This window comes from Microtus pennsylvanicus, chromosome 4 (genome assembly GCF_037038515.1).
Source record: "Microtus pennsylvanicus isolate mMicPen1 chromosome 4, mMicPen1.hap1, whole genome shotgun sequence".
Taxonomy (NCBI): Eukaryota; Metazoa; Chordata; class Mammalia; order Rodentia; family Cricetidae; genus Microtus; species Microtus pennsylvanicus.
Window position 1 is genome coordinate 68106789 of NC_134582.1, and position 26161 is coordinate 68132949.

General features: G+C 46.9%; 1 protein-coding gene across 2 annotated transcripts in view; it reads right to left on the bottom strand.

Annotated features, from left to right (window-relative positions):
- The window catches only part of Lama3 (laminin subunit alpha 3), a 224241-nt gene that overhangs the window by 137120 nt on the left and 60960 nt on the right, over nt 1–26161 (bottom strand). Inside the window, exons 8-17 of one of the 2 annotated variants that reach the window (XM_075969274.1) lie at nt 25251–25369; nt 19105–19195; nt 18427–18558; nt 17245–17307; nt 7379–7513; nt 6434–6571; nt 3762–3808; nt 2247–2346; nt 1571–1623; nt 198–303 (exon numbers count right to left, since the gene is read on the bottom strand). In XM_075969274.1, the coding sequence (XP_075825389.1) occupies nt 198–303; nt 1571–1623; nt 2247–2346; nt 3762–3808; nt 6434–6571; nt 7379–7513; nt 17245–17307; nt 18427–18558; nt 19105–19195; nt 25251–25369 (984 nt within the window). Of the gene's footprint in view, nt 1–197; nt 304–1570; nt 1624–2246; nt 2347–3761; nt 3809–6433; nt 6572–7378; nt 7514–17244; nt 17308–18426; nt 18559–19104; nt 19196–25250; nt 25370–26161 lie in introns of those variants that run through there. The other variant, XM_075969275.1, reaches the window with a different exon arrangement.

Here is a 26161-nt window from a genome sequence, read left to right on the forward strand (position 1 = left end):
GTATTTTAGAATTGAACCTACAGTGTTTTGATAACAGAGAAGTGGGAACCGCACTGTTTGAGGCTCACTGCAAGTATCAACTGAATATTTGCTCAAATTCTCAAGATAGAATGCCTGGTACCATCCCTGAAGTCAGGTGCGGTCAGGCATTTGTCCTCTGCACTCAGCCTTGCTCGTACCCTGCAGTACGTATTTACCTTGACAACCAAAGTAATTGCTCTTCTTCAAAGCAAAATATCCATCTTCGCAAGTGTCACAGGCATCACCAGTGACATGAGCTTTGCAGCTGCAGTCACCATCTTCCTGCAGAACAAACGAGCCAGGTGGCAGCATTTGGTGTGTAGGACTTACTAACCTTCAGGTTAGGAAACTGCCTCAGCATACAATAGGAAGCAATGTAGCCAGGACTGGAAAAGTATGCCCAGGGCCAGTATGACTGGCGAGGGACTGGTACCCTCCTCCAGATATCTCACAGCAAGGAATCCCACAGTCAACCACAGCATCCTCCAGGAATCCCACGGTCAACCTCAGCAGCATCCTCCAGGAATCCCACAGCCAACCTCAGCATCCTCCTCCTCCAAGAATCCCACAGTCAACCTCAGCAGCATCCTCCAGGAACCCCACAGTCAACCTCGGCATCCTCCTCCAGGAACCCCACAGTCAACCTCAGCAGCATCCTCCAGGAATCCCACAGTCAACCTCGGCATCCTCCTCCAGGAATCCCACAGTCTACCTCAGCATCCTCCTCCAGGAATCCCACAGTCAACCTCAGCATCCTCCTCCAGGAATCCCACAGTCAACCTCAGCATCCTCCTCCAGGAATCCCACAGTCTACCTCAGCATCCTCCTCCTCCAGGAATCCCACAGTCAACCTCAGCATCCTCCTCCAGGAATCCCACAGTCAACCTCAGCATCCTCCTCCAGGAATCCCACAGTCTACCTCAGCATCCTCCTCCTCCAGGAATCCCACATTCAACCTCAGCATCCTCCTCCAGGAATCCCACATTCAACCTCAGCATCCTCCTCCAGGAATCCCACAGTCTACCTCAGCATCCTCCTCCAGGAATTCCACAGTCAACCTCAGCATCCTCCTCCAGGAATCCCACAGTCAACCTCAGCATCCTCCTCCAGGAATCCCACAGTCTACCACAGCATCCTCCTCCAGGAATCCCACAGTCAACCTCAGCATCCTCCTCCAGGAATCCCACAGTCAACCTCAGCATCCTCCTCCAGGAATCCCACAGTCAACCTCAGCATCCTCCTCCAGGAATCCCACAGTCAACCTCGGCATCCTCCTCCAGGAATCCCACAGTCAACCTCAGCATCCTCCTCCAGGAATCCCACAGTCAACCTCGGCATCCTCCTCCAGGAATCCCACAGTCTACCACAGCATCCTCCTCCAGGAATCCCACAGTCAACCTCAGCATCCTCCTCCAGGAATCCCACAGTCAACCACAGCATCATCCTCCAGGAATCCCACAGTCAACCTCAGCATCCTCCTCCTCCAGGAATCCCACAGTCAATCTCAGCAGCATCCTACAGACATCTCATGACAAACTGGCCATGTTACCTGCCCACACTCTCCGATTCCGCTCACGGTCCCTGCCTCGTGGCACTGACATTCTGTGAAGGTAAGAGAGTGTCTATGAGCTGGGGGTCTTACAGGAACAGTTCCCTGACTCTAGGGATGCCACGTACCTACAATACAACTCAGGGGCTTGGACTTCCCTGTGGACCTAAGAAGCATCCAACCTGCTGTGCTGGAGTCTAAAACAGTATTGCTTCTGGTTACTCCAGCACAAAGAGTTTATAAAGGTTCCCAATGTCAAGGTCACTATTGACATGCCTACATAAAAACACACTCTACCCTAAAATAGTCATTTCACTTAGACCTTTTATTATGAGTTTTAATCTTGGTATCCTGGCTTTAATAAATTGTACAAAATAAAGGTTCAGTAGGAATATGCAATGTGTGTAAAATTAAACCAGAAAGAGTGGTTTATAAAAACAAAGAGGTCACAGGCATTTATCAAATGGCTGCCTTCACAATGACAAAACTCAAATAGAATAGCAAATCCCTGTCTGAAAATGTCAGTTATGCTCTGAACAGAGGTGAGCACTAAAGCATAGTCAATATGTTGAACAAATCAGTTTAACAAAATGCTCTTTTGTCAACATGGGCAAAAGAAGGCAGAAATAAAGAGGCAATGGCATGGCAGGATGGGGTGGAATATGAGACAGCTGACCTGAGCATCCGCTGGGGTTTTCTTTGGCCAGATTCCAATATAATGGTTTGCAGACACTACACGTAGGACTTGCAACGTGAAGCTTGCACCGGCAATAACCCTTGAAATGAAGATCAAACTGACATTTGGCATCTTGAAACCAAGACCTGTTTCAAATATGTGTTCTTGAGCAAAGCTTTGTCACCAAAATCACTTTGGACTTTGAAAGATAAGTCAAGGGAGTCACAAAAGCACAAGGTTGCTTTAGTCTTCTGAGCTTAAAGAAAGGTTTGTTTTTATTTGATACATTGGAGTGCTTTACCTGCATGTAGATATGTACACTGTGTGTGTGCCTGGTGCCCAAGGAGGCCAGGAGTAGGCACCTCGTGAAACTGGAGCTAATGATGGCTGTAAGTCACCACATGGTGCTGGGAACTGAAGAATCCCCTTTGTAAGAGCAGTACATGTTCTTAACTCGGGGTCATCTCTCCAGCCTCTGGACTTTTTCAGTACACACTTGGCATTTTACACGAGTAACCAACAAATGTGGTTAAAAGCAGTCAGAAAACACAGAGAAGGGAAAATCTGAATATCTCTCTTGTCTAAAACATTGTTATATCTGAGAACAAGGCTCAGTCACTAAAATGTTTTTTGTCGGTGTGAGGGCCCAAGTTTGATCCCCAGAACCCACATTTAGAAAGCCAAACATCTTGGAACCTACTGGCCAGCAGTCTAGCTTGCTTGGTGAACTATGAGCCGGTGAGGGGCCTGCCTCAAAGAAGGCGGTGGATGATCTCTGAGGACCGACATCTGAGGTTGCCCTCTAACCAGTACCCATACCTAACATGCACACATAAGCACGCATGTGCGCGCACACACAAACACGCTGCTGCGCTCTAGGGGCGTCTCACAGGAAGACGGATGCTATGACCGCTCTTGTGAGATTGGCTTCAGCGCCAGCAAAGACACAGCAGGAGCAGCAGCAGCCCTTGCATCCCTTGTGGTCCATGTGAGGCCACAAAGGCAGGGAAGTCCCAGGATCTTAGGAAACCGTTCACAGTACCCCAGCATGTGCTTAGAATAAAAGAGAGACTACGTGATAGTTTGCGGGATGGACAGCTTTACGTCACAAGTTCTTGGCCAGTGATTGAGTCTGGGTGCTCTTCCTGATGGCACCCTCACAGAAACCTCCAGAAGAGCTAACTCTTGGACTCTAGGATACAAAATCTAAGTAAACCTTATTCTTTTGTTTAAAAAAATACCTCATGGATAGACAGATCTCTGTAAGTTCAAGGCCACCCTGGTCTACAAGAGTTAGTTCTAGGACAGGCTCCAAAACTACACAGAAACCCTGTCTTGAAGAATAAAAAACCAAAACCAAAACCAACCAAACAAACAAAAAAACCTCACGAACTACATATGCATCTTGAAAAAGAGCCATGATCTCTTTAGGCAATGTGGATCTGTGTCTTATATGAATTCCGGGAATTTTCCACGTGGTTAGTCTTGACCTTTCACGTAGATGCCCGTACTTACCAAGTTGGAGTCAACGGTCCCAGCTGGGTCACAAATACTGCCGGGCCCTGTATATGATTCAGAAATGATACACATGGCTGGCTGATGGTTTTGACACTATACTTCAAGAAAACCTTAATTTTGCCTTTTTAAAAGTGCACCTACATTTAAGTTTTTATTGCGGAAGCAGCAAAACTTGATGTGACTCTCACTGAGGCACAGCCAGGGTCTCTATAGTTGTCTGTAGTGACCCCTGCAGGGTCACTCTGCCCTGCCAGGGAACACAACTTCCTTTCTTTAATGTTTCCTATACTTCGTTTTTAAGATATATTTTAACTTGTTTTTGAAAATTGCATGCAATATTTTGATCATAATCTCTCCCCTCACCCAGCTCCTCCCAGCTCCTCCCCCACTTCCCTACAAAGATTCCTTCCTAGCAGGCGGTTAGGAAAGACTGAGATTTTCAGCATCTCTAGAGTTGTCCAGAAGAGGGTGATATTGCACCTCTTTTTAAAATTAAAAATAAAATGTCCATCAAAAGAAGTTACAGGATTTCTAACTTCATTTTGTAACCGAGAGAACTGATTATTATTACCCCGTTACCCCTCTCCCCATTGTTATGGTGTATTGGCCTCTCCTGTCTCATGGGTACCCTGTCCATTTAAGAGACAAACCCCGCCCACTCCCAAACCTCCCCTTCTGCCAGGAAAACTGATCTCCTCCTAAAGCCTGCTTTCTCTCTCTCTCTCTCTCTCTCTCTCTCTCTCTCTCTCTCTCTCTCCCTCTTTTGTCCCTCTCCTGAAGAAGTGGCTGCTGCCTTCCTCCCCCTCACCCATCCCCAGCTCCCCCTTTCCCTTTCCCCTTCATAACCCAGTAAATAAACTATATACCCAAACTTCTCTCTGCATGGCGTATCTGTCCGTCTCTCACCCACCTGGGACCTGCTGAGGCCTCAGGTGGTGGGACTGGCTGCCCTTCACCATGGCTGCTCTCAGGGGACGATGCCCCTCAGGTAACCCGCTGTGGCCCTTCGGAGGCCTCTGGGTCACTCTCATCTTTAAGAGAATAACACCCCTGTGTACTGAAGTTCTTGGTGATGCCTGCAGAAGCTATAGCTGAGCATTGCAACATCTCCCTATTACACTGGCAGCAGCCTGGTTGATCCCACTTCTGAGGCTGGTTATTGCCATTGGAGCATGTGGGTAACAGGATCCTATAGCCTTCCTTACAAAGGGCCCCTTAGCTTTTTGCTTTCCTTTTCTCTTTGTCAAGTTTGCCTCAGTTCCTCATGATGTCCCTGTTTTTTGTTTTTGTTGTTATTGTTTTGTTGTTTTATTTTGTTTTTACTCCTTTGCCCTTTGGTCTTTGGGGGGGGGTCCACCACCCGCTCCCAAATAAATCACACACAGAGAGACCTATTAATACTTATGAATACCCAGTCTTAGCTTGGCTTGTTTCTAGCCGGCTTTTCTAAGTTACTCCATCTACCCCTTGCCTCTAGGTCTTTCCCTTTTCTCACTTTCCTTCTTATTCCATGGCTGGCTGTGTGGCCCCTGATGACCTCCTCACCTTGTTCCCACTTCCTTCTCTCTTTTCCGAGATCTCTCCTATTTATCCTCGCTGCCTGCCAGCCCCACCTATCCTTGTTCCTGCCTTGCTATTGGCTGTTCAGCTCCTTATTAGCCCATAGGTGTTTTAGACAGGCAAAGAACTACAACTTCACAGAGTTAAACAAATGCAGCATACACAAAAGCAACACATCTTTACATCATTAAACAAATGCTCCTCAGCATAAACAAGAGTAACGGACCTTAAAATAATATTTTACAACATGTCCCCTCCACCTCCTCGCTCTTTGAGCCTTATTTTTCTCTAGTAGCCCACACCTTGTTTTCTCTCCTTTTGTCTCTATGCTGACCATGCCTGGCCCTGGGCTCTTCCCAGGACGGTCAGTGTTACTCTCCAGCTCTGGTATAGTCATGGCTACTCTGCCTCTGCCACATGGGACCCACAGGCCCCCCTGCAGAAGTATCTGGTCTGGAGAATTCTGATTGGGAAAGTCCTAGAAAATATCATGTGCTCTTCTGCCAAGTTCCACCCAGCTCTGGATGCTACACCCTCAGTGTCACCAGGAGCAGGACGGATCTTCGGATGGTTAGTCTTAGCACAAGAGTCCTCTGCAATCCCCAGGCGGAGCTCCTGGTACACCCTGGCTGCCCACACTAAGAAGCTTGCAGGGAATGCGGGCAGCTCATTTCTGTGTAGAGGGAAGGGGCAGAACCCAGCACTCTCGGCCCACAGCAAAGATCCTGTGCAGGGCACATCAGCACCCAAAGTCACCAGGGAGAGAAAGCTCGATGCCTTGGCATGTCCAGGGTGGAGGCAGGGCATGCCACACAAAGGCAGGGGCAGACTCCATGGGTCACTTTCATCATGCTGAAGCAGAGAAGTGACGTGTGAACTAAGAGACCCAGGTCGTTTATGAACGGGGGTTTAAATCATTCTCACTAGCCACTAGAGGCCTCTGAGAATGAACATGTGATGTCCATGGTCAATGAAGTTGGCCAGGGCAGACTGAACCAATTATCTAGGGTGGCTGGAGTCAATCTGGAGAAGACTGAAGGTTCTCGGGGAGGCTGGCTCTACCTACGCAGATGAAGATCATGCCTCCAATGTGCTGCTGGCTTCCTTACCTTGGCAGTAAGGAAAGTCATAGGCTCCCGAGAGACACCTGTCACACTGCCTTCCTGCTATTCCAGGCAGGCATTCACACTGGCCAGTCACCGGGTCACAGGGGACCGGATAGGATCCAATAGTCGAACACTGGCAGGCTGTGGGAAATAGCTTGATCAGACTTAGGCATGAGGTATAAAGAGCACAGGGCAGTGTCCTGGACATGAACCCTCAGATAGGGCCAGGGGAAGTGAATCCAGGCCCCCTCCAATTCCCTAAGCTTTTCTGGCCATCCAGCGGGGTGTATTCCCTGCTGTTGGCTTCTTTACCCCATTCCACCCTGCCCCCAAGCACTCCTTTTCCTCTGCAAGGTCCTTGGATCCCCCAACCCAGCCGGCTTCAGGTTGGAGGGGATCTGAGAGCCTGCTCCAGTGCTGAGGGGACCCAAGAGAGGGCAGACCAAGAAAAACACAGTTAGCCACAGCAAAGATTGGACCAAGACTCTGCTGGCCTCATTTGAAGGAAAAGATGGGCAGGCGCCAATGCAAGAATTCCTCCAACATCCTGAACAGCACATGGTAACACCAGAATCCAGAGAACATGCAACAGGAAGACTTGAACACCCTAACCCAGAAGAAGGAGAAGAAATACTCCAGGATCTCAGCACCAGACTGGGACTACTGAGACATCCAGCCTGGTGGTGCTGTCATCTCTGCCTCCTTCTGTCCACTGGGCAGGTTCCCAAACTCACAACTCCACTCTTGAGAGCCAGGACTTGAACCCAGTGAGCTGACTGCCAGCCCAGCACTTGGCTTCCAGAGAGGAGAAAGGAAAGAACAAGAGACGGTCTCAGAGAAATGTCACATCTGTAGAAGGCGGGGTCTTCCAGAAAGTTTGTCTGCGCTTCCTCAGGAGAAATCCAACCTGGGAAACTGGGGGCCAGCGTTTCTGCTTTACCCACTCACCTTGGCATATAGGGAATGAATATGAGCCTGCGCGGCAGGAATCGCACCGGGGACCCTCAACCCCAGGGCGGCACAGGCACCTGCCATGGTCGTCACATATCTCTGGGAGAACACCTTCCAGGTTACAGTCACAACCTACAAAGAAAGAGACTGTCAGAGAGGCCGCTGTGCTGGGTGGAATTCCTGCTTCCCCTACCACAGTGGCCTGCGGGCAAGCCTGGGGTGTTGTTGCCTATTCCAAGAGGAGCCACCCCAGGCAGGTGGTCCTGGGGTGTACAAGAAAGCAGGCTGAGCAAGCAGCACCCCTCCATGGCCTCTGCATCAGCTCCGGCCTCCAGGTTCTCGCCCTGACTTCCCTCAATACTGCATTGTACCTAGATGACAATATGGAATGAATCCTTTCCTCCCCGAGTTGCCTATGGTCATGGTGTTTTCTCACAGCGAGGAGCCCTACTAAGACAGCTCTGGGCCATGGCACCCAGCCTTTCTGTGAGTCAGGGGGTTCTGAGTGCAGGTCCTCAAGCTTTCAAGGAAGACACTGACTGACAGCCATATTTCCAGCTCCTCTTTCTGTTTTTAAGATGAGAAAGCAACGTAATTCAACCCTAGAGTGTTTCAAACTTGGCTTTCAGGGTTTCTGGGAGATTGTCCCACAGAATCTACCAGGCTCACAGCCTTCCAGAAACCAGGTTGCTGGAAATAACACCAATCAAATACATACCCACCTCAGGACCTGTCTCAGACCATAACAACCTGTCTGGCACATTCTACCCTATGTCCTGGAATAAAAGCTTTTCGTCTTATATATGCATGTCTCTGTTCCTCAGAAGGTCTGCAGGTTGCGAACCTGTCGGTATAAGTAGGCTCCGCCCCCTCTGCTCTCCTTATTCTCCATCTTAGTTGAGTTTGTCTTGCGCTCCGGTTCTGAGATCACTCACTGGGTGATCACACAATGAACAGCTCATTGGCCTGCGACTTTGAGCCAAGGTTGCTGCAGTCCTTGCACTTCCTATGACATCATTGCCAACCCTCCCATGGTCAGCAGCAATGGTTCCGGAGTGATCAAGGCTAGTCTTGCAGGAGACAGATTTCTAAGTACTGTTTTCACACTAGGCTCATGGCTGAAGCCCCGGAGGGGGTCCTCTTCATCGGACCCAAAGGAGAGACGCACGGGGGCTACTGGCCGTGTGCTCACATGGAGCACACTGGGATTTAGGACTGGAACAGTGCACCTGGCAGTACGGCCTCTCTAGAGAGCACTGCTAAACCCAGTAGGAACGGGAGAAGACAGCCGAGGTGCTGAGACTTTCAATGTTCCTGCCCTGTTTATCTCCATGCAGGCTGTGCTCAGCCCAGATGCAACAGGACACAAAACAGCAGTGGCTTTAGACTCCAGGGGATAGGGTCACTCATGCTGTCCCCATCTATGAGAGCATTGCCACGGCAAACTCCACGATGCAGGTGGACATAGCAGGCCGTGACATCTCATGCTATCTGTGGCTGCTGCTACACAAGGAAAGGGTTGACTTCCACGCCTTGGCTGAGTTTGAGGTTGTCCAGACCACCAAAGAGCAAACCTGCTATCTATCCATCAGCTCACAGAATGTTCCCGGGTAGTCGTTCTCAACCTTCTGTAACCTATTAATACAGTTCCTCGTGTCGTGGTGACCCCAACCATTACATTGCTTTTGTTGATTCTTCATAACTAATTTTGATACTGCTCTGAATCATAAAGCAAATATCTATGTTTTTCAATGGTCTTAAGCAACCCCTGTGAAAGGGTCATTCGACCGTCCCAAAGGGCCACGACTCACAGGTTGAGAACCACTGCTTTAGAAACTGAGAAGATATAATATACACTGTCCACTTGCAGTTCTCTTGATGTGGGGCCTGTGCACGTTCCAGTCAGACTTGATGGGTGATGAGGATCTGTGCAGTGCTGGATGGACATTACCAGATGCTGTCCTCCAATATTGTGCTTCCATGGTCTCAACACTTAAAGGCTGTCAAGACCAGTTACTAAGTAGAGTGAAGAAGTTTGCCTCAAAGGGCAAGATCTCAGCTCCTCTAGAATGGTCGTAGTCCATCCAGATGGACCGGTAGCTCCATCCCCTCCTTACTGGACTCCTTTAGGGAGATGTGGGCAACCGAGAAGGATCACGAAGATGGCGCCTGTGCGACTGATTCATCAAAAACCCATGGAGGGTGGATGTACTGGGACGGAGGGAGGAAAGGGGAACCAGAGCCCTTGACCCCTTATGGTCTGGGTTCATGCTTTAGATTTAGGGTCCCCTGTATGCTCTGAACCTAGAAAGGGCCCCTCCCCTCAACAACACACAGCAATTTTAGCTGTATGGATGGCAGTCCCCAGCTGGAACATAGGAATTGAGGGACCCAGCAATGAGTGGTTATGAGCGACCCTCTCAGCAGGCCACTTTGGCCTGTAGTTCCTTGCTCCAGTCTTGAAGCACCAAGACCATACACTCACATGCCCCATCTGCTCTGACAGGTGCCCACAGGGGCTGGAGTTCCTGGATCACTGGAGCGGACTGAAGAAGAGGCAGTCAGTGGGGGCAAAGAGGCATGTTGATGTGTTTCATGCCCCCTCCTCTTCCTGACCCGACAGGGCTGCCTGGACCCTTGTACACACAGCCTTGCTGGACTATTGTCCTAGATAGGTCTGACCAGGAAACTGTCCTCCATCCTCAGGGAGAGAATGTGGCCAAAGGTTGGAGCGGTAGAGCCATGGGCAGCCACAACTCATGGTTTGCCCACTGCCTTTCAAAGCACTACATTGATTTGATGTCCCCCTTCCCTCGGTGCCATGGACAGGAAGAGGTTAATGGTCTTAATTAAGTGTGGACAAAAAATGAAAAGGAATCATACTCAGAAATGCTAAGGTCACAAGCCAGGAAGACAGAGGTAGTATGTGTGCCCAAGTCTGCCTGATTTAAAACCAAACACATTTAATTTTATTATACTAAGAATGCAAACTTAAAACAATCTTGGAAGTAAGTTTAAAGGTCTATTCTAGATTAAGATACATCATCAAACCAATTACATACAGCAAACATTTGTAGTCCTATCCCTTATATTAACTTCTGAATCTTGCTGTACTGCCTGGAGGGAGACCCAGAGATTCAGCCCAATCCAATTCCTCCCCTTCCGAAGGAAGGACTTGTGAGGGTTGGAAACAGTCTCTACAAGGGTTAAGACTAGATAATGATTTAAAAAAAATTTCTAAATCCTTCCTCTTCCCCTTTGCCTTAAACCCTAACCTTTCAGAAAAAAGTTAACAGCAAATTTGTAGAGTCATTTTCTCTAACGTAATAACTAAAAATAAAATATTATAAGAGGAAGACAGAGCATCCCAGCATTTGCATGAGAGTTGGTTTGACAAGCAGGGCTTTGGGAGCAGAGGGCTCAGAACCTTCAGCGTCCACAGCTAGCCCTGTACCCACAGGCTCCTATGGTTGAGACCACTCAGGAAAACGACAGTGTCTGCAGTGAGTATGCCCAGGCTTGCTCTTACCACTGTTTCCTAAGTGATACAGTGTAACAACTTAAACAGCATTCATATTAGATACTCAGTAGTGTGGGGTGATTTAAAGTACATGAATAATGTGTGGAGGTTACACCGATGTGCATAGGTTACATGAATACCATGCTATTTTACACCAGCAACTGAGCATCTGCAAATTTTGATATCTGAAGGGGTGGGTTTTTGAAACTCATTCCCTGCAGACACTGACTGGTGTGGGACCATAGTCTGTATTTTGTCAATTATATTTTAAATAAACTCTGATTGGCCAGTAGCCAGGCAGAACGTATAGGCGGGACAACCAGACAGGAAGTACAGGTGGATCAATGAGAACAGGAGAATTCTAGGAAGAGGGAAGCTCCCTCTGCAGTCCTGTCCAGACACAGAAGAAGCAAGATGTGACTACGCCTCTGAAAAAGGTACTGAGCCATGTGGCTAACACAGATAAGAATAATGGGCTAATGCAAGTTATAAGAGTTAATAAGAAGCCTGGGCTAATGGGCCAATTAGTTTATGATTAATGTACACCTCTGTGTGATTTCTTTGGGACACTGTGGGAACCAAGCAGGACAGAAACCTAAGATAACACTGAATGGTAAATAACACTGATTATTTTGAGCCAAAGGCACTGGACACACAGTTCCAAGAAGGACTATCCTCCTCATTTACTTAAAGTAGTCAGCCAACTTCCCATGAGGAAGGTACTCTTCAGAGCCAAGAGAACAGTGTTAGTTTATGAGACCAGAAGCGGACTGAGATCCATACACACAAACATCTTGTACTTCTGTGGATCCTTAAGCACCGTCTCACTCTGCCCTGCCCTGAACAAGCTCTCTGGTCGCATCTCCAGTTTATAGTTCTTTCTGTAGCATCTCTATTAGTTTGGGTTCCAGGCAGCTTCATTGGGCCTTCATTCTCTTTCTGAAGCTGGTTTGCACACATGTGAAATGCACATTCTCCCTGCTAATCTTCCTACATTGGTTTAACTCTGAGGTTTCGCCACAGAAGCTAAGAGCGGAGAATGAAAGAGACCCAAGGCGCATCCATGACAAGAGAAGCTTGGAGCTGAGGCTGGAATGAGTGTCACCACGTCATCTTCTCACGGGACTCACACAGGAGCCCAAGGACACAGCTCTGAGGACTGAGAAGGCCAGAAGGGAACATTTCACAGTGAACTGCAGTCTTGAGACTAAACTAGGCATTGGAATCCATGAGGAATTTGGACTTTTCCTAGCATCCAAGTTCAGGGAATTACAATTTACAACTGAAACAAACAAACAAAACAACCCATCTCATCACTAGGTCCTGGCCACTTCCTCTCAGAAAAGCCCCTGGAACCCTCATCCCCATCTCATCACTAGGTCCTGGCCACTTCCTCTTAGCAAAGCTCCTGGAACCCTCATCTCTGCCTAGGTTTTGGTGTCCAGAGCCTCATCTTTCTTTGTCATAATTTGAGGGCCCTGGGTACCATCTGAATTCTGACTTCTTGATGCGTTTACTTATTATTTATGTGTGTGCGTATCGCAAGCATATGCGAACTGTAGCACATGTGTCAGAGGATGGGCAACTTATGGGAGACAGTTCTCTCCTTCTGCCATGTCGTCAGGCTTGGTGCAAGTGTCTTCACCCACCGAGTCCCCTCGAAGGCTGACACCCTGTCTCACCCTCCTGACCTCTCTCCGTGCTGGTGCCCTACTCTTCAGTTCCTCCCTAGTGTCAAGTCCCTCAGTGGTGACACAATGCCTCAGGACACAATCCAAAGTCCTTCCAGACCACAGCGGTACACATGATCCTTCATGCAAATTAGATAAAGATGCACACTCCTCAAGTGAGATTATCACAGATATGCAGATCATGGTGCTTGTTCATGGTGAGGGTACCACTCTACGAGGCCTGGCTGTGTACTGCAAACTTGCATGTTTAAACCAGGCTGTCCAATCAGATCTTTTCCTCACCCTCTCAGAGTCCACCCCATCCCACCCACCGGAACTTCCTCCCTCTCCACAGTCCAGTCCAACAATCTTCCTGCCATCCCCTCTCCTACCCGCCATACCTTTTTTCAATGTTTCTTCTTCTCTGCTTAGCTAATTGCTCTTTATGCTCCAAGACTCATCCCAAATTCCTCTATTCCTGTTCTGGGGAAGCCAGACTTCCTACCCACCTACCTCCTTCCTTCCCTGCCTCCTCTCACCCTTTCTTCCATCAGGGATAACCTTCCCCTTGCTCCCTTAGCTCTGGGTTCTTCCCTGCCCCTCTGACTGTCCATCTCCCGCGGACTGGGAGCTCCCGGGAGCAGGGGCTGAAGTGGGCAGCATGTAGCACAGCGTAGGCACTTCATCAAAGACGAGCCAAGACTGAACTAAGCCTCAATTCTCTTCAGTAAACACCATTCTTAGCTCTATTTTATCAGCAGAGCCTCCCGAAGGAGGTATCATAACCTGCTTGCCCATTGGGCAAGCACAATGTGGTCTAAGCCACATCGGTCAACTCCACGCCCTCAGTGATGGCCCCACTCACCTGCCAGGTGAATCCCATCCTAAAGAGCCCCCACCCCAAAAAGCATGCACCAGAGCCCATTACCCAGACCTTTTGGGGCATTCCCAGTTTCACACATCTGCTGGCCCCCAGGCCCTGGCTTGAGTTAGGACCTTGACAAAAGCAAGCAGTTCTTCCTTACACAGTGGGTGGGGGATTGCAAACCTTTCCACAATCTTTTCAGGAACTCCGATCCTGTAATGAATCAGGGCTGGCCTGTCTGCAGGCCTGACGAGCTGCTCTAGAGAATCAGCCTAGATCGCCTCAGCATCCCTGATAAATTAGACTCCTGGGTGCTGCATGCTGTGGGGTTTCCTTCTCACTGCAATTTAACTTGGAGGACTAGAGGGACCCGCACCTGGCAGTCTAATGTCCTTGAGCATACGTTCCAAGGGGATCCCTTAAAGATGTGTCTAGGACACATCTGCTTTCTACGAATGATACTCAGGTGGATGTGTCTAGCTGATCCCGCCATCTAAATCCTAATCATATCCAGTTATGAGATAAGGAGAGAAACTAAAAGCAGTCGAGTCCTCATGGCCATTTGTCCAGTTAGAGTCTGTCCTTCAGAGTCAGGACTCCTCACCCAGTACAGTCGTTGCTTAGCACTGATGGGGGACTCCATGGACTCCCTCCGCCTATGGGCTTAAAACCCCCAGATGCCCAAGTTCTCAAATGACACAGTATACAAAACCTTTGAACATAACCTACATGTGTATTTCCATATACTTTAATCATAGCAAGATTTATAATACTTAACACAATATGCTTTTATACAGCATTAAAACTGGCAAGAATTCTATCTGTACACTGTGAATGCATTCTTATAACATTTGCATGGGAACTTGTATGTATAACATGTATGCATGTTGTGCGGGATGGTTTATATATGCCACTCTATGTGTGGGATCAAAGGAAAATCTCATGTTGGGGTTTGCCTTCCACCTTCTTGGGGACAGAGCCACATCTCTGTATATGCCACACTGGCCTATGAGCTTCACGAGATTCTATTGTCTCCACCTCCTGTCTCACCATATTCCTATGGTGAGATATGAACTGGGATATGAACTGTTCTACCCAGCTCTATGCATAGTCTGGGGAGCCAAACTCAGATGTTCCCACTGGCGTGGCAAGCACTTTACCCACTGAGACTTCCCTCAAGATGCTTTTTTTTAGAAATATATTTTTGATCTTCAGTGGTCTGCAGAGGAGGTAGAACACCCATGGACAGGAAGGGCTGGGTTTTGAGACTGATTAATTGCCTCAATCTTGCTGGATATGTGAGTCTCTAGTACAAAACTTTAGCTTGGGTGTAGAATTGCACGGCAGAGACTCTGATATGGTCCTGGGGGTCTGTAAACTTTTGTATGAGAGCCAAATATATCTGTTTATAGAAAAATAGATTATATTGGAATACTGCCCAATGCTTTCATTTGCATATTAGCTATGGCTCCCTCAACAGCAGTTGAGGACATGTGACAGAATCCATCAAACCCCAAAGCCCAGAAGTCATTCCTATCTGATCCTTCACAGTGAAGCTTGACACCTGCTAGACAGGAGCTCCTCCTGGCTGAGAAGTGCTCCCTAATAAGAAGCATGCAGTGATCCTTCACAGTGAAGCTTGACACCTGCCGGACAGGAGCTCCTCCTGGCTGAGAAGTGCTCCCTAATAAGAAGCATGCAGTGATCCTTCACAGTGAAGCTTGACACCCTCTAGACAGGAGCTCCTCCCGGCTGAGGCAGTGCTCCCTAACTGTCCAGAGTCAGGACAGTCTCCATCCCTGAAAGCCTACTTTAAGACCTTGGGTGACAGGCAGGAATAAAAAATAAACTGCTTTTTGTTTGTTTGTTTTTTAGCACACGCTTAGTTAAGAGAAACTCTACTTGAGAACACAAAATCTTCTACAGGTCTCAGGGTGGGAGGGAGGCCGGCTTCCTCTGGTGCGCTGTATCTGCTGTTGGTTTATAAATCGGCACTTCTAATATGCTCTGGCAATAACTAAGTCCCAGGCTCAGTGTTTTTAGGATGTATTGATAGGGAGAGGCAGACCAGACGGAAAAGTATGTGCTGCGCACCCATGAGGGCCTGACTTTGACCCCCAGTACCCATGTAAAACTCTGGGCACAGAAGCATCTACTTAACTCCCGGTGCTGGGGAGATGGAGATAAGGGGATCCAGGCTCCTGCTGGCCAGTGAGTCTGGCCAAAATGTGACCTACAGCGTCAGGTGACCTTGTCTCACAAACAAGCTGAAGAGCTTAGAAAGATATCCTTTGTCACTCTCTGGCTTCCACAATGCACACGTGGATGCATGCATGCATGCGTGCATGCACAAACTCCCACACACATGTACACAGATTGAACAGACAAATGCACACAAAAATAAATAATTAAAATGAATTAATAAGCCAGCAAACTGAGGTGGATCACTGTATCTTTGAATTCTCAAAGTTAACTGTGTTAACGTTTATTTTTCATTAGGCTGTGATCCAGGATTTCCCTAGCAATCTTGTGGCAGTTATCTGAACTTCTCTCCAAGTTCAGTTACCTTTCCTTTCCTGAAGTCACATGAGCCTCTTTTGAATAACAAAAAGGTTGCTGTAGACAGGCTGTAGATGGGAGATCTAAACATTCTTGTGAGAGAAATCGGAGTTGTGTATTGTCAAGGCTCTAGCTTTGAGCTCCATTCCAGTTAATTTCTGAATGTTTAAGAAAACGCTGGCTGATCCCTGCTGTGGGCACCCTCGAAGACGATGTTGGATCTCACCTTTCTTCCTACTTGCTTCCTGGATGCCATGAAGTGAATACCTCCCCCCCACAACCATGCATTTCCGTCATGCAGAGCTGTGTCTCTACATGTCCAAAGCAATAGAGCAAACAAAGCACAGATTTTCCTCCTCAGAAACTGATTTTGCAAACAACTTGGTCCAGCAACAGGAAGCCAACTAGCACAGCAATTAGAACATAATTTTATGTGTATGTGTGTGTGTGTGTGTGCAGATACATACACACAAATGTTGTCTTGATACATGTGTTATTGTTTGAGCTCTGAGTCCCCATCCCAACAAACCCCACAGAAACAGAAGTTCTAGAGACGCCGGGAATGTTTCTCTGTGCACTATTAAGCCTTTAGCACCCAGACTGGTATGTTTTAGTAGCAGGGAAACTTGGTAGGTGCAGTACCAAATCCTCTAGTTACTACTTACCTCCCCGCCCCAAAGGATGCTCACATCTGCTGCCCTCCACCCAGGGCTTGTGCTCCTGGCTGTGGTGCTCCTAGCCTTCCTGCTGGACACTCTGTGGAAGCAGCTTTCCACAAGGTCCTGATCACTAAGTCATTCCCTCCCTGCCTTCATTCCCAAGGAGTCCTGCTTGTTTCCTGATAATGTCCAGGGAGATGCAGCCCAGAACCGTAGTAGGCCTGGCTAATGACCCTTTGCAGGGGCTCCCTCAATGCCCTTCCCACTTCTGCCCTGTTGTTTCTTGGCATTACCTCCCAGATACAGCACTTGCACAAAGTTCATGTGCGTGGAACAAGTGGCCCAGTAGACAGGAAGGCTACTGTGAAAGGATTTTGAGCAAACTAGTAATCTATAACCCAAGCTCTATTTAGCACCTGAATGGGCAGAGTCCTTTCAAAAGATATGCCCGAGAATGGCCAGGAAACAACTGCCAAAGCCCCACAGTACCCCAGAACTTCACCTGGACTTGGCAACGTGTTCAGAAACCAAAACAAGAATGAAACACAATATTTTCATCGACATTAAATAAAAAAAAAAAGGCTACTTACCTTTTATATTGCCAGCTATTGGGTCTTCTAGACTCAGAGTATAAACAGGAGAGACTGGAATTCCTATAAAATAATTTATTTGAAAACACTGATTAAGGAGATAGTAGCATGAACAGCCAAGCTGCACTGAGCAGGAAGAAGCCCCCCCTCCAGTGAAAAGCAACACATGAGGCTGATTGAGAGAAAGGCCCTGCGCTCTCTGTGGCCAACACGCCTCATGACTGAAGCCAGGCTGCTTAGCAGATCGGCAAACAGAAACGGGTGGCGTTTTATGCTCACGATTGCTAAATTATTCAAAACAGCTATGCCCAAAGAATAGCTGTGTCTAAGTATGAATAGAATTTAGGATTGTTTCTTTTTAAACAGAAATTTTACTTTTTATTTTTTAACTAAAATTGAGAGTAGTTTTAAAACAATGTTTTCTTCTAAGTTTTTTCCCTGAATTTTTGTTTATTATATTAAAAAAGTGATTAAAGCATCTTCTTATTTTTTTCCCCACTAAAAAGGCAAGGGCAATTTCTGGCGAGCCAATCGCAGGCACAGATTCAATATGGGTAGGCACCCGAAACACAGTCATTGGCTTCAGACATTGTTTCCTGTAAATGCATTTGATTATCCAAAGTAGGAAGGTCTCCTTAGTGAAGCAGTCACTGCTTAAATCATCACTCAAGGACAGTAGGTGCACAGTGCAGTGTGGAGCCCTGAACAGGTCGGTCCCAGCTCCCCACTGCTCCCAGCACACTTCTGAGATAAAATGTATATACACACATGAATATGTTAACATATTCATCCAGATTGTTGTGGGAGGGAGGAGGGAGGGGAGGGCCCTGACAGCTTGCCCTCCTGGACACTGAAAGAGAGAACACACACCTTCTTGCCCCACCCTGCAAAGCATGATGCACTAGGTCTATCAAAGTCACACTCAACTATTACGATCAAGTTGAATTTTGCAGTATTTGAGCCTAAGCCCACTGACCTAATAAAATGGCAATGTCTATTGTATAACACCACACTAAACACAATTCTAAGGCTTGCCTTCACAACTTGGGAAATGCTTTCCTGTAAACAAAACCTGCCTGGGCCTTTTCCTCACAACCCTCACAACCCTCCCTGTTCATCATTGCTCACACACAGGTTGGCTATGGGCCAGAAAGGGGATTCTCATCGATACTGGATACTTACTCGAGCAAAATGGAAAGTTATAGTATCCATCTGCGCATAGCTCACAGTTGTCTCCTTGGAAATTTGGCTTACAGTGACAGCGGCCTGAGCCCTGCTCACACTCATATGCACGTTCCGGACCACAGCTGCAAGCTAAGAGGAAAAAGAATCACTACATGACCCACCCCTCACTGTGCTCAGAAAGCACAACTGTGCCCACACTTCTCAAGGGTGCCGTGGTCTCAATCTCCTGTACATAGCAAACACTCGACTAAAGTTAAACGCTATGATGATTACTAAATCTTTGTGGACTTGTTACTATGCTGGTTTGATGTTAATTATGACAAAGTTAAAATGATTGGAGATCACAGAAACATGTCAAACCAGTAGAAAACTGAAGAAGCAATATTTATTGCAGGCTTGATAGGTGACTGATTCAATCAATTAAGAGATCGACTAGGTACTTTTGATAGCTTTTCACCTACTGTTATGAAATATATGTATTATCATGATTATTTACATGTTAGAATTCTTGGGCTCAGAGAAAATATGAAGTTACCTGAGATAACTCAGTTAGAAGGAAATAGAACCAATACTACAAAGGCAAGGGAGCAAAGACCGTCCAGGCCCCCGAGCCTGTGACACCCTTGGGGTAATGCACACAGCCTGTCATATGCACAGAATTGACATGAGACTTACGGATGCAGCCATGGAGCGCCTCCACAGGAACTCCATAGGGACGGTAGAAACCCTGTGCACACTTCTCACAGTTCACACCCGCTGTGTTGTGCTGGGGAAACAAGGACAGACCATTCAAAGGATGCCAGAGAAGCCCAGCACTCTTTACTTTGTGCTAATCCACCACAGAAATAATTCTGTCACACAAGCCCGAAATTCCAAAGTCCCTAAGACCATCCATCCTGACCCTGTATCACAGGACCCAAAATGTGTCATAGGACCCTGATTTTACCTTGTCCCTGAAATCCCCACCACACAGGTAGAAAGGTTCATTAAACTGACAGTCCTGGCTTCTCTCTCTAAAAATAAACAAATAATTAAATAAAAATTTAAAAATTAAAAAAATGTGAGGCAGAAGTAGGTGAATCTCTGTGAGTTTGAGGCCAGCCTGGTTTATAGAGTTCCAGGACAGCCAGGGCTCTTATGCAGAGAAACCCTACCTCAACAAACAAACAATGTAAAAAACTTAAAATGTTTCAATGAGCTTGACACTTGATTAAGAAAAAAAACAATAGTATCCCTCTAGCTGTGAGCAGTCCTTAGAGTTCCTGCAGCTCAGAAGTGCCAGGGATGGCTACTCACAGTCCTGCTTTAGCTCAAAGGAAGAGATGGCACAGGGGAATATCTTTCCCAGTTTGGGAAGGAAAGCATATAAAGATTTCTGTCTCTGGTCTTTCTGACTGCATCTGTGTTTTCAACGTGAATTATTGTGTGAATGGGCAATGAGAGCACGAGGCTCATACACAGAGCTCAGTTTTGAGCTGGGTGGCTTTTTCTAGTCCGCGGTTAATTCTTACAATTGCCACAAACCCAATTACCCAGTACACATGATCAGTTTCCAAGAAACGCATGCCACAGCTCAATTCTGTCTCCTTCTCACCCGAAAAGCACTGAGCAGGGTCACTATGGAAAAGGCTGCAAACACAGAGCAGCAAGAATGAGCAACACGAACCACACGGAACCTTCACAGAAACCTGGGGAGAACAAAGGCCGGTCTGTGGCCTCTCCCGGCAGGGTTTTATTAACCACAGACTCTTGGTTTTTACCACTCTTGTTCTGTGGGCTAAAAATCTGAATCTAATTTAGCACCAAAGTCAAAAACCATGCTGGCCAGCCTGCCAGCACTCACAGGAAGCTTCTAAGCAAATAAGAAAGAGCTGTAGCCCACCCAGTCTTCCCATCAAATGCCATTCCCCTTCCATCCCACTGCTTGCTACTATGGCTAACCTTGGCTAGCAATCCAACTAGAGCAGGACACGAGAACTGTTCTCTGAGGGGGGCAGCCTTGCCTCTCTGCCTCAACGCATGCTTAAATAGCAGCGAAGAACTGAGAGAGGAAACACTACAGATAGGATAACGCCTCGGTTTCGGATGGTTTTCTCTAGGTCCTCCACAGTCTGAGGGCAACTCACACCATTGCATTTATGGACATCAGGGTCCTGGCTGAACCCAGTACAGGCAGGTCAAGGCGCAAGAGTCGGGGTGGCTTCCCAGGCTTACGCTGGGGTCTAGAGGTCCTGCTGGGAGGAGTGGGTGTTTGACATTGTGCTTGCACAGGGCTTAACATTAAACGAGAATCAGAGACCCAAGCTGAGTAAGGGCAGAAAGGCGAAAAGCCTGTCTTCCACCTACTGGCTGCTTTGGCTCCCCCCAGAGGAAAGGGGTGTGTGTGCAGCATGGTGCACACACAGGACAACTTTCGGGAGTTGGTTCTTTCCCTCTGCCATGGACTCCAGGGATTGAACCCAGCTCCTCAAGCTTAAATTCGCAAGAGCCTTTATCCAGCATCCAGAAAGCCATCTTGCCAGCAGAGTCTGCCTGCTTCATGGGGGTTTGCAGTGTAACTCCAAGTCCTAGTGATCACCCAGAAAATTCTATACACAGAACTGTCCCCAGCCTGGGTGCACGCTATGGAAGGCTCACCTAGAAGCCAGGCCCTGATCTGGGTGCCTGGAGTCTGAATTCCACCACAGGGAGCTTTTCAAACATGTTTTGACCTTTAGGCAAACCCTAACTCTCCGCCTCTGGCACTCAGTTCCTCGGCCGCACCTCCTCCATTACCTTCTGTCTCTGAGAGCCCCAAGCACACGGAGACCGTCCACTCCATGTGGACTCCATCACTAGTCACCTTGTCTTCGAAGAACCCAGGAAGAATTTTTTTATCAAGGTTCCACATGAACTAGGCTTTGTGCCTCTCTAGAATTATCTGCCCTTCTCCTGACTCACTTCTCCAGCTACCCTGTGATCTTGCTCCTTACTAAATGCCTCTTGTCCTTCTGTTACTTCAATACCCTCAAAGGATGCCTAGCTCATGCCCTTATCTACTCAGATACCACAACTCAGGAAAGTGGCCACCTTAGAATATTTCATACTCTAACCCAGTAGTTAAAACGGGAAACCCAAGGAAAAAAATAAACTAATACCAACGGGATCTATATGTGCTTCTGGTAACTGCTTTCTCTTCAGGACAAGAATCTAACTCTGTCACCATTACTATCTGCTGCAGAATAATCCTTTTGTACACTGCGAAGATGTGTTGCTCTTATTGGTTTAATAAAGAGCCAGAAATAGGTTAGTCGGGAGAGCCAGACTGAAAGAACACTGGGAAGAAGGAGGGCAAAGTCACCAGCAGAGGGAGCAGGGCATGAACATGCCATGCTGGAAAAGGATTAATTTACTGTGGATTAATTTAAGTTGTAAGAAATAGTAACGACCCTAAGCTATTGGCAGAGCATTCATAAATAATGAATCTCTGTGTGGTTATTTGGGGAGCTGGTGGTCCTAACTAAAAGCTGTGCCTACAACTATCTGCTGCAGCTCAACTAGGTCTTCTTCTAAACCCAGCCTTAAATTCAATGGTCAGGGTAATAGTGTTAAGAGACACTGGCTTTGAGAAGTGATCCAGTCATAAAGGATTATCCTTCAGGAGTGGATTAAGGCCCTTCAAAAGGAGACACAGAATTCGGCCCTTTTATCCTTCTGCCTCCCGCCATGTAAAGACAGAGCCTTCTTTATGAGTTACCCATTTCACTGAGACTGTATGTGACAGTGTCTAGGGACAGCCTGTCTGTGTGTGCTTTGAGATGATAATTCATTGCTTTCCACTTATGGGCACTGAACAGAAATGGTGGAAAGCAGCCCAATTACTGAATTTCTAGGGGACATAATTTGCTGTAGGATATGGGTTTTTTTACCAGCAAACTCGAACCTGATCACCAACCTGGCCAGCCCTGTGGCCCTTCTCTCTTTTTCTATCAGTGAAAACTCCCATGATATTGTATGTATAGCATAAAATGCAGTTAGTTTTCCAACAAAGAACCAAGTGTCCCAGCAGCACTTACAAAATATCCACCTTTTCTACTATGGATGACATGACATTCAAAATCAAATTGTACCATTCCCGTGCACTGGTTTAGACTGGTTTAGGTTGTTAGTTTCTGGCAGACTGTAATCCCCATTCCGAGTCCATATCCAGCTACAGATCCACAGTGGTTCTGATCCTCTGAAGATGGGTCCCACATTTACTTATTTCTAATTATCCATTCTTGTGTTCTCTGCCAGTAATTCCAGAATCTGCCTGTCCATCTCCACAAAAGTATTAAAATTGCACTGAATGTATAGGCTGACTTCAGAAAATTAAAATGTTTATTGTATTTCAAGTCTGAAAACATCGTGCTCAGCACAGGTTAAGTTTGATGAATTTTAGTGCAGTGTTAGGAGTTTGACTCCAGCCGCACAATTAACTCCTTTTGTGACCTCTTGGGCCTGCATGCCACTGATATTCAAAGCCGTGTACCCCGTATGTACCATACTAATAGGTATGTTTCATGTTTGCTCTCTTCTCGATTTTTTTGGAATTGCTAGTCTTTTCAGATGGCCCATCTTCCTCATTTTCTCTTTATAATGAGCTCTGGAGAAAGAGTGCGCTTTGCTTTTTAAATCTCTTTTCTGTGCGTGGTCGGGTTTGGGGCAGAACGGAACCATATGTTCTGCGTCTGGATCCCATATGTTTTTGTGTGTTTCATGTGAAACACAGATGGTTTGGGAAGAGTGAGCTAAACACTTCATTGACCTCTCCATGGATGTGAAGGACTAGGGAGCTAGCCCTATCTTCATAGGAGAGGTTCAGCATCATTTGGTTAACAAGGATAGGGTACCTCTGAGCAATGCCCACCAAAACCCGGGTAACCGCCAGTCTTCACTAAGTATGCAGTGTTACCACAAGAAACAGAGGCCAAGAGGAGCCGACGCAGGCAGCGATACAGACTCCTGCCTCCTCTTTCCCTCAGTATTTGTTTTGGATGTCTTCACACTGAATGGCCATACAAGCCCCATCTAAAGATTCCCATAAACAGTAAACATCCCACTTGAGTTCTTATTTCCACCTAAGCATCCCCGCCTCTCCTCTGTCCGTTCACCAACATATGACTTCTTGTCATACTACATGTGCTACATGCCACATGCTACAGCGCCAAGCACCTTCCACCAGGTATTTAAGCACGGACTTAATAACTGGAGTCTAACACGTGCTTATGATTTTTGTTCTTATTATAAAATATATTTTATACATACAAAACTCTCAATCATAATTTGCCAATGTCAGACAATGCACATGAATAAGAGCCCAATTTCTTACTGCAGTAGAGAAGACACTCAGAACATCTCCATGTTCCTGCCCCGTCAGCCCCCCACCATTGCAGCTCCTTAGAGCTAATCACACTTTGACATTTTCCTCTAATAACTTGTGTTGAAGAATTCTGTGCCAATGGCTGCCACACAACAGGAGCCCTTTATGAAGCTGATTTTCTATTTCCGCGCTGCCCCTAAGATCCTCAGTGCTGTAATGTAGCATCAGACAAGGTCTCCTTTGCCCCTTCGTATTCTGTTATGAAATGATGAGCAAGGATGTGTCCATCGATCCTACGACTGCTGACTTTACCACTGATGCTGGCGGCAATTGGAAAACAAGCGTTTCTGGGACTGGAGAGATGGCTCCGCCATTAAAGGCTTGGCTCACAGCCAAAGCATTTCTGTTTGTTGTAGATAAACTGGGAGTGGGTTGATCACAGTGTAGGAAGATGCATGTTTCGCAGCATTTCATAGCTTGCTGCAGCCACAGTACACCATTTCTGTTGAGGGGATGGCATGTATAGTTGTCTCACGTCTCACTGAAATCGAATTTCTAGGCTTTTTAATAACTGCTGCCCCGGTGAGAGGTGGAGGCGAATTGGTGATTTTGATTGATATTTCCTCCTGACTGAAGCAGCTCAGCCCTTGATTGCCAGCTTATTAATCATTCATGTATTTACATTTGTAAGAGGTTGTTTTGTTATGGTATGTATGTTGAGGGGGTTACCTGCCTTCATTTAAGAGCTTAGGAGTGTTGGGAAGCTCCGCCCAACCCCACTGCTCCCGTCCACCAGGGGTAGTTCCTCCCAGACACTGTTCCAGATGCCTACAGGCAGCAGATCTGCCCCTTGCTCTGATGTTCTCTCTCCTGCCTTCCTGAGAGTCACCTGGGAGTTGCTTTGCTCTGTTCTACTTATTAAATCTGGATTTACTAATTTGGTTTGATTTGGCTTATTACTTCAGTGGAGGAACCCAATAACTGGGCTCCAGTGACTCTCAAGGACTCCCGGTTTGTGAGGTTGCTCTTCCTGTCTGCAGCTCACCCATGAGTGATTTTCAGTGGGAGTGGTCAGAAGTTTAATTTCAGTGAAATCCGATTTCCTCATCTCCCGTGATTGTGGCTTCCTCTGAGGAAAGTTTGCTCACCTTCTGAATCATACGGGACCCAGTGTTTTTCTCTACAGTTTACAGCTCTACCTTCATTCTTCCATGTTTGATATCAGATCAATTTTATAGATTTGAGTAGGGATGAGAGCTTAGTTTTCCACATAAAATTGAGCTGTTTCAGAGCCATCTGTGAAAGACCTCACTGTCCCAGTTGGGTTGCTTATGTCCTTTCCTCAAGGTCACCCAGTGACACGGTGTGGGTCACGCCCCTACTCTGTTCTGGTGACGGCTTTGCCCACATGAATCTATTTGAACCACATGTACGGCAACAAGAGGGTTGATACAGGGTGATGGCTGTAGGCGTGTCTCACCTGGCAATCAATGCAGACTCCCCCACCTGCATAGGTGCCTTTGCTGTTCAAGCTCGCCTGCTGTAGCTCCACATCTGGGTCGTAGTAACAGTCCACGGCGTGCCCGTGGCAGTTGCAAGCTGGGAGAAAGCATCCTTGGTCAGATTAGTGTGCCGCTTTTAGTAAGTTCACAAACAGGATCTCTGCTCTGTGGCTTACAATAAAGTCTGTGCTGAAACATTGGAGACACTCTGTGAACAATTACAGGGGATTTTTTACACAGAGGCTATTATAGAAAATGCTGTACTTTATAGACTCCTTCTGTTTGACAGTAAATGAAACATTTCTCTTTTCTTAAAAGATAGAACAATGGTGAATCAAAATGCCTATTAGAGTTATGTACACAGGCTACAGTCACTGCAAACTATTGCCCAGCTCTTTATTCATTATGAAACACACTTATATGCTTTGTGGCATTTAATCTACTTTCTAAGGTAGGTGCCATTATCCCCATACCACAGATAGGAAAACTGAGGTGGAACAAGGTTACAAGATGATTCATGGTGCGGGAGAATTGTTTGTAATCCGTTAGTCATGTTTGAATAAAGGTTGATTGGCCAGGCAGAAAATATAAGCGGGAAAACCAGACAGGAAGTAGAAATGATGTAATGAGAACAGGAGAATTCTGGGAAGGAGGAAGTTGATTCCTCCCACTCCTGCCCAGATCACCGAAGCAACAGGATATGATCTGTCCTACTGAAAAAGGTACTGAGCCACATTACTAACATAGATCAGAAAAATAGGTTAATTAAGATGTGACAGTTAGCCAATGAGAGGCTAGAGCTAATGGGCCAATCAGCTTATAATTTATGGAGACCTATGTGTGATTTTCTTTGGGGCTAAACAGTTGTGCGGTACTGGGCAGGACAAAA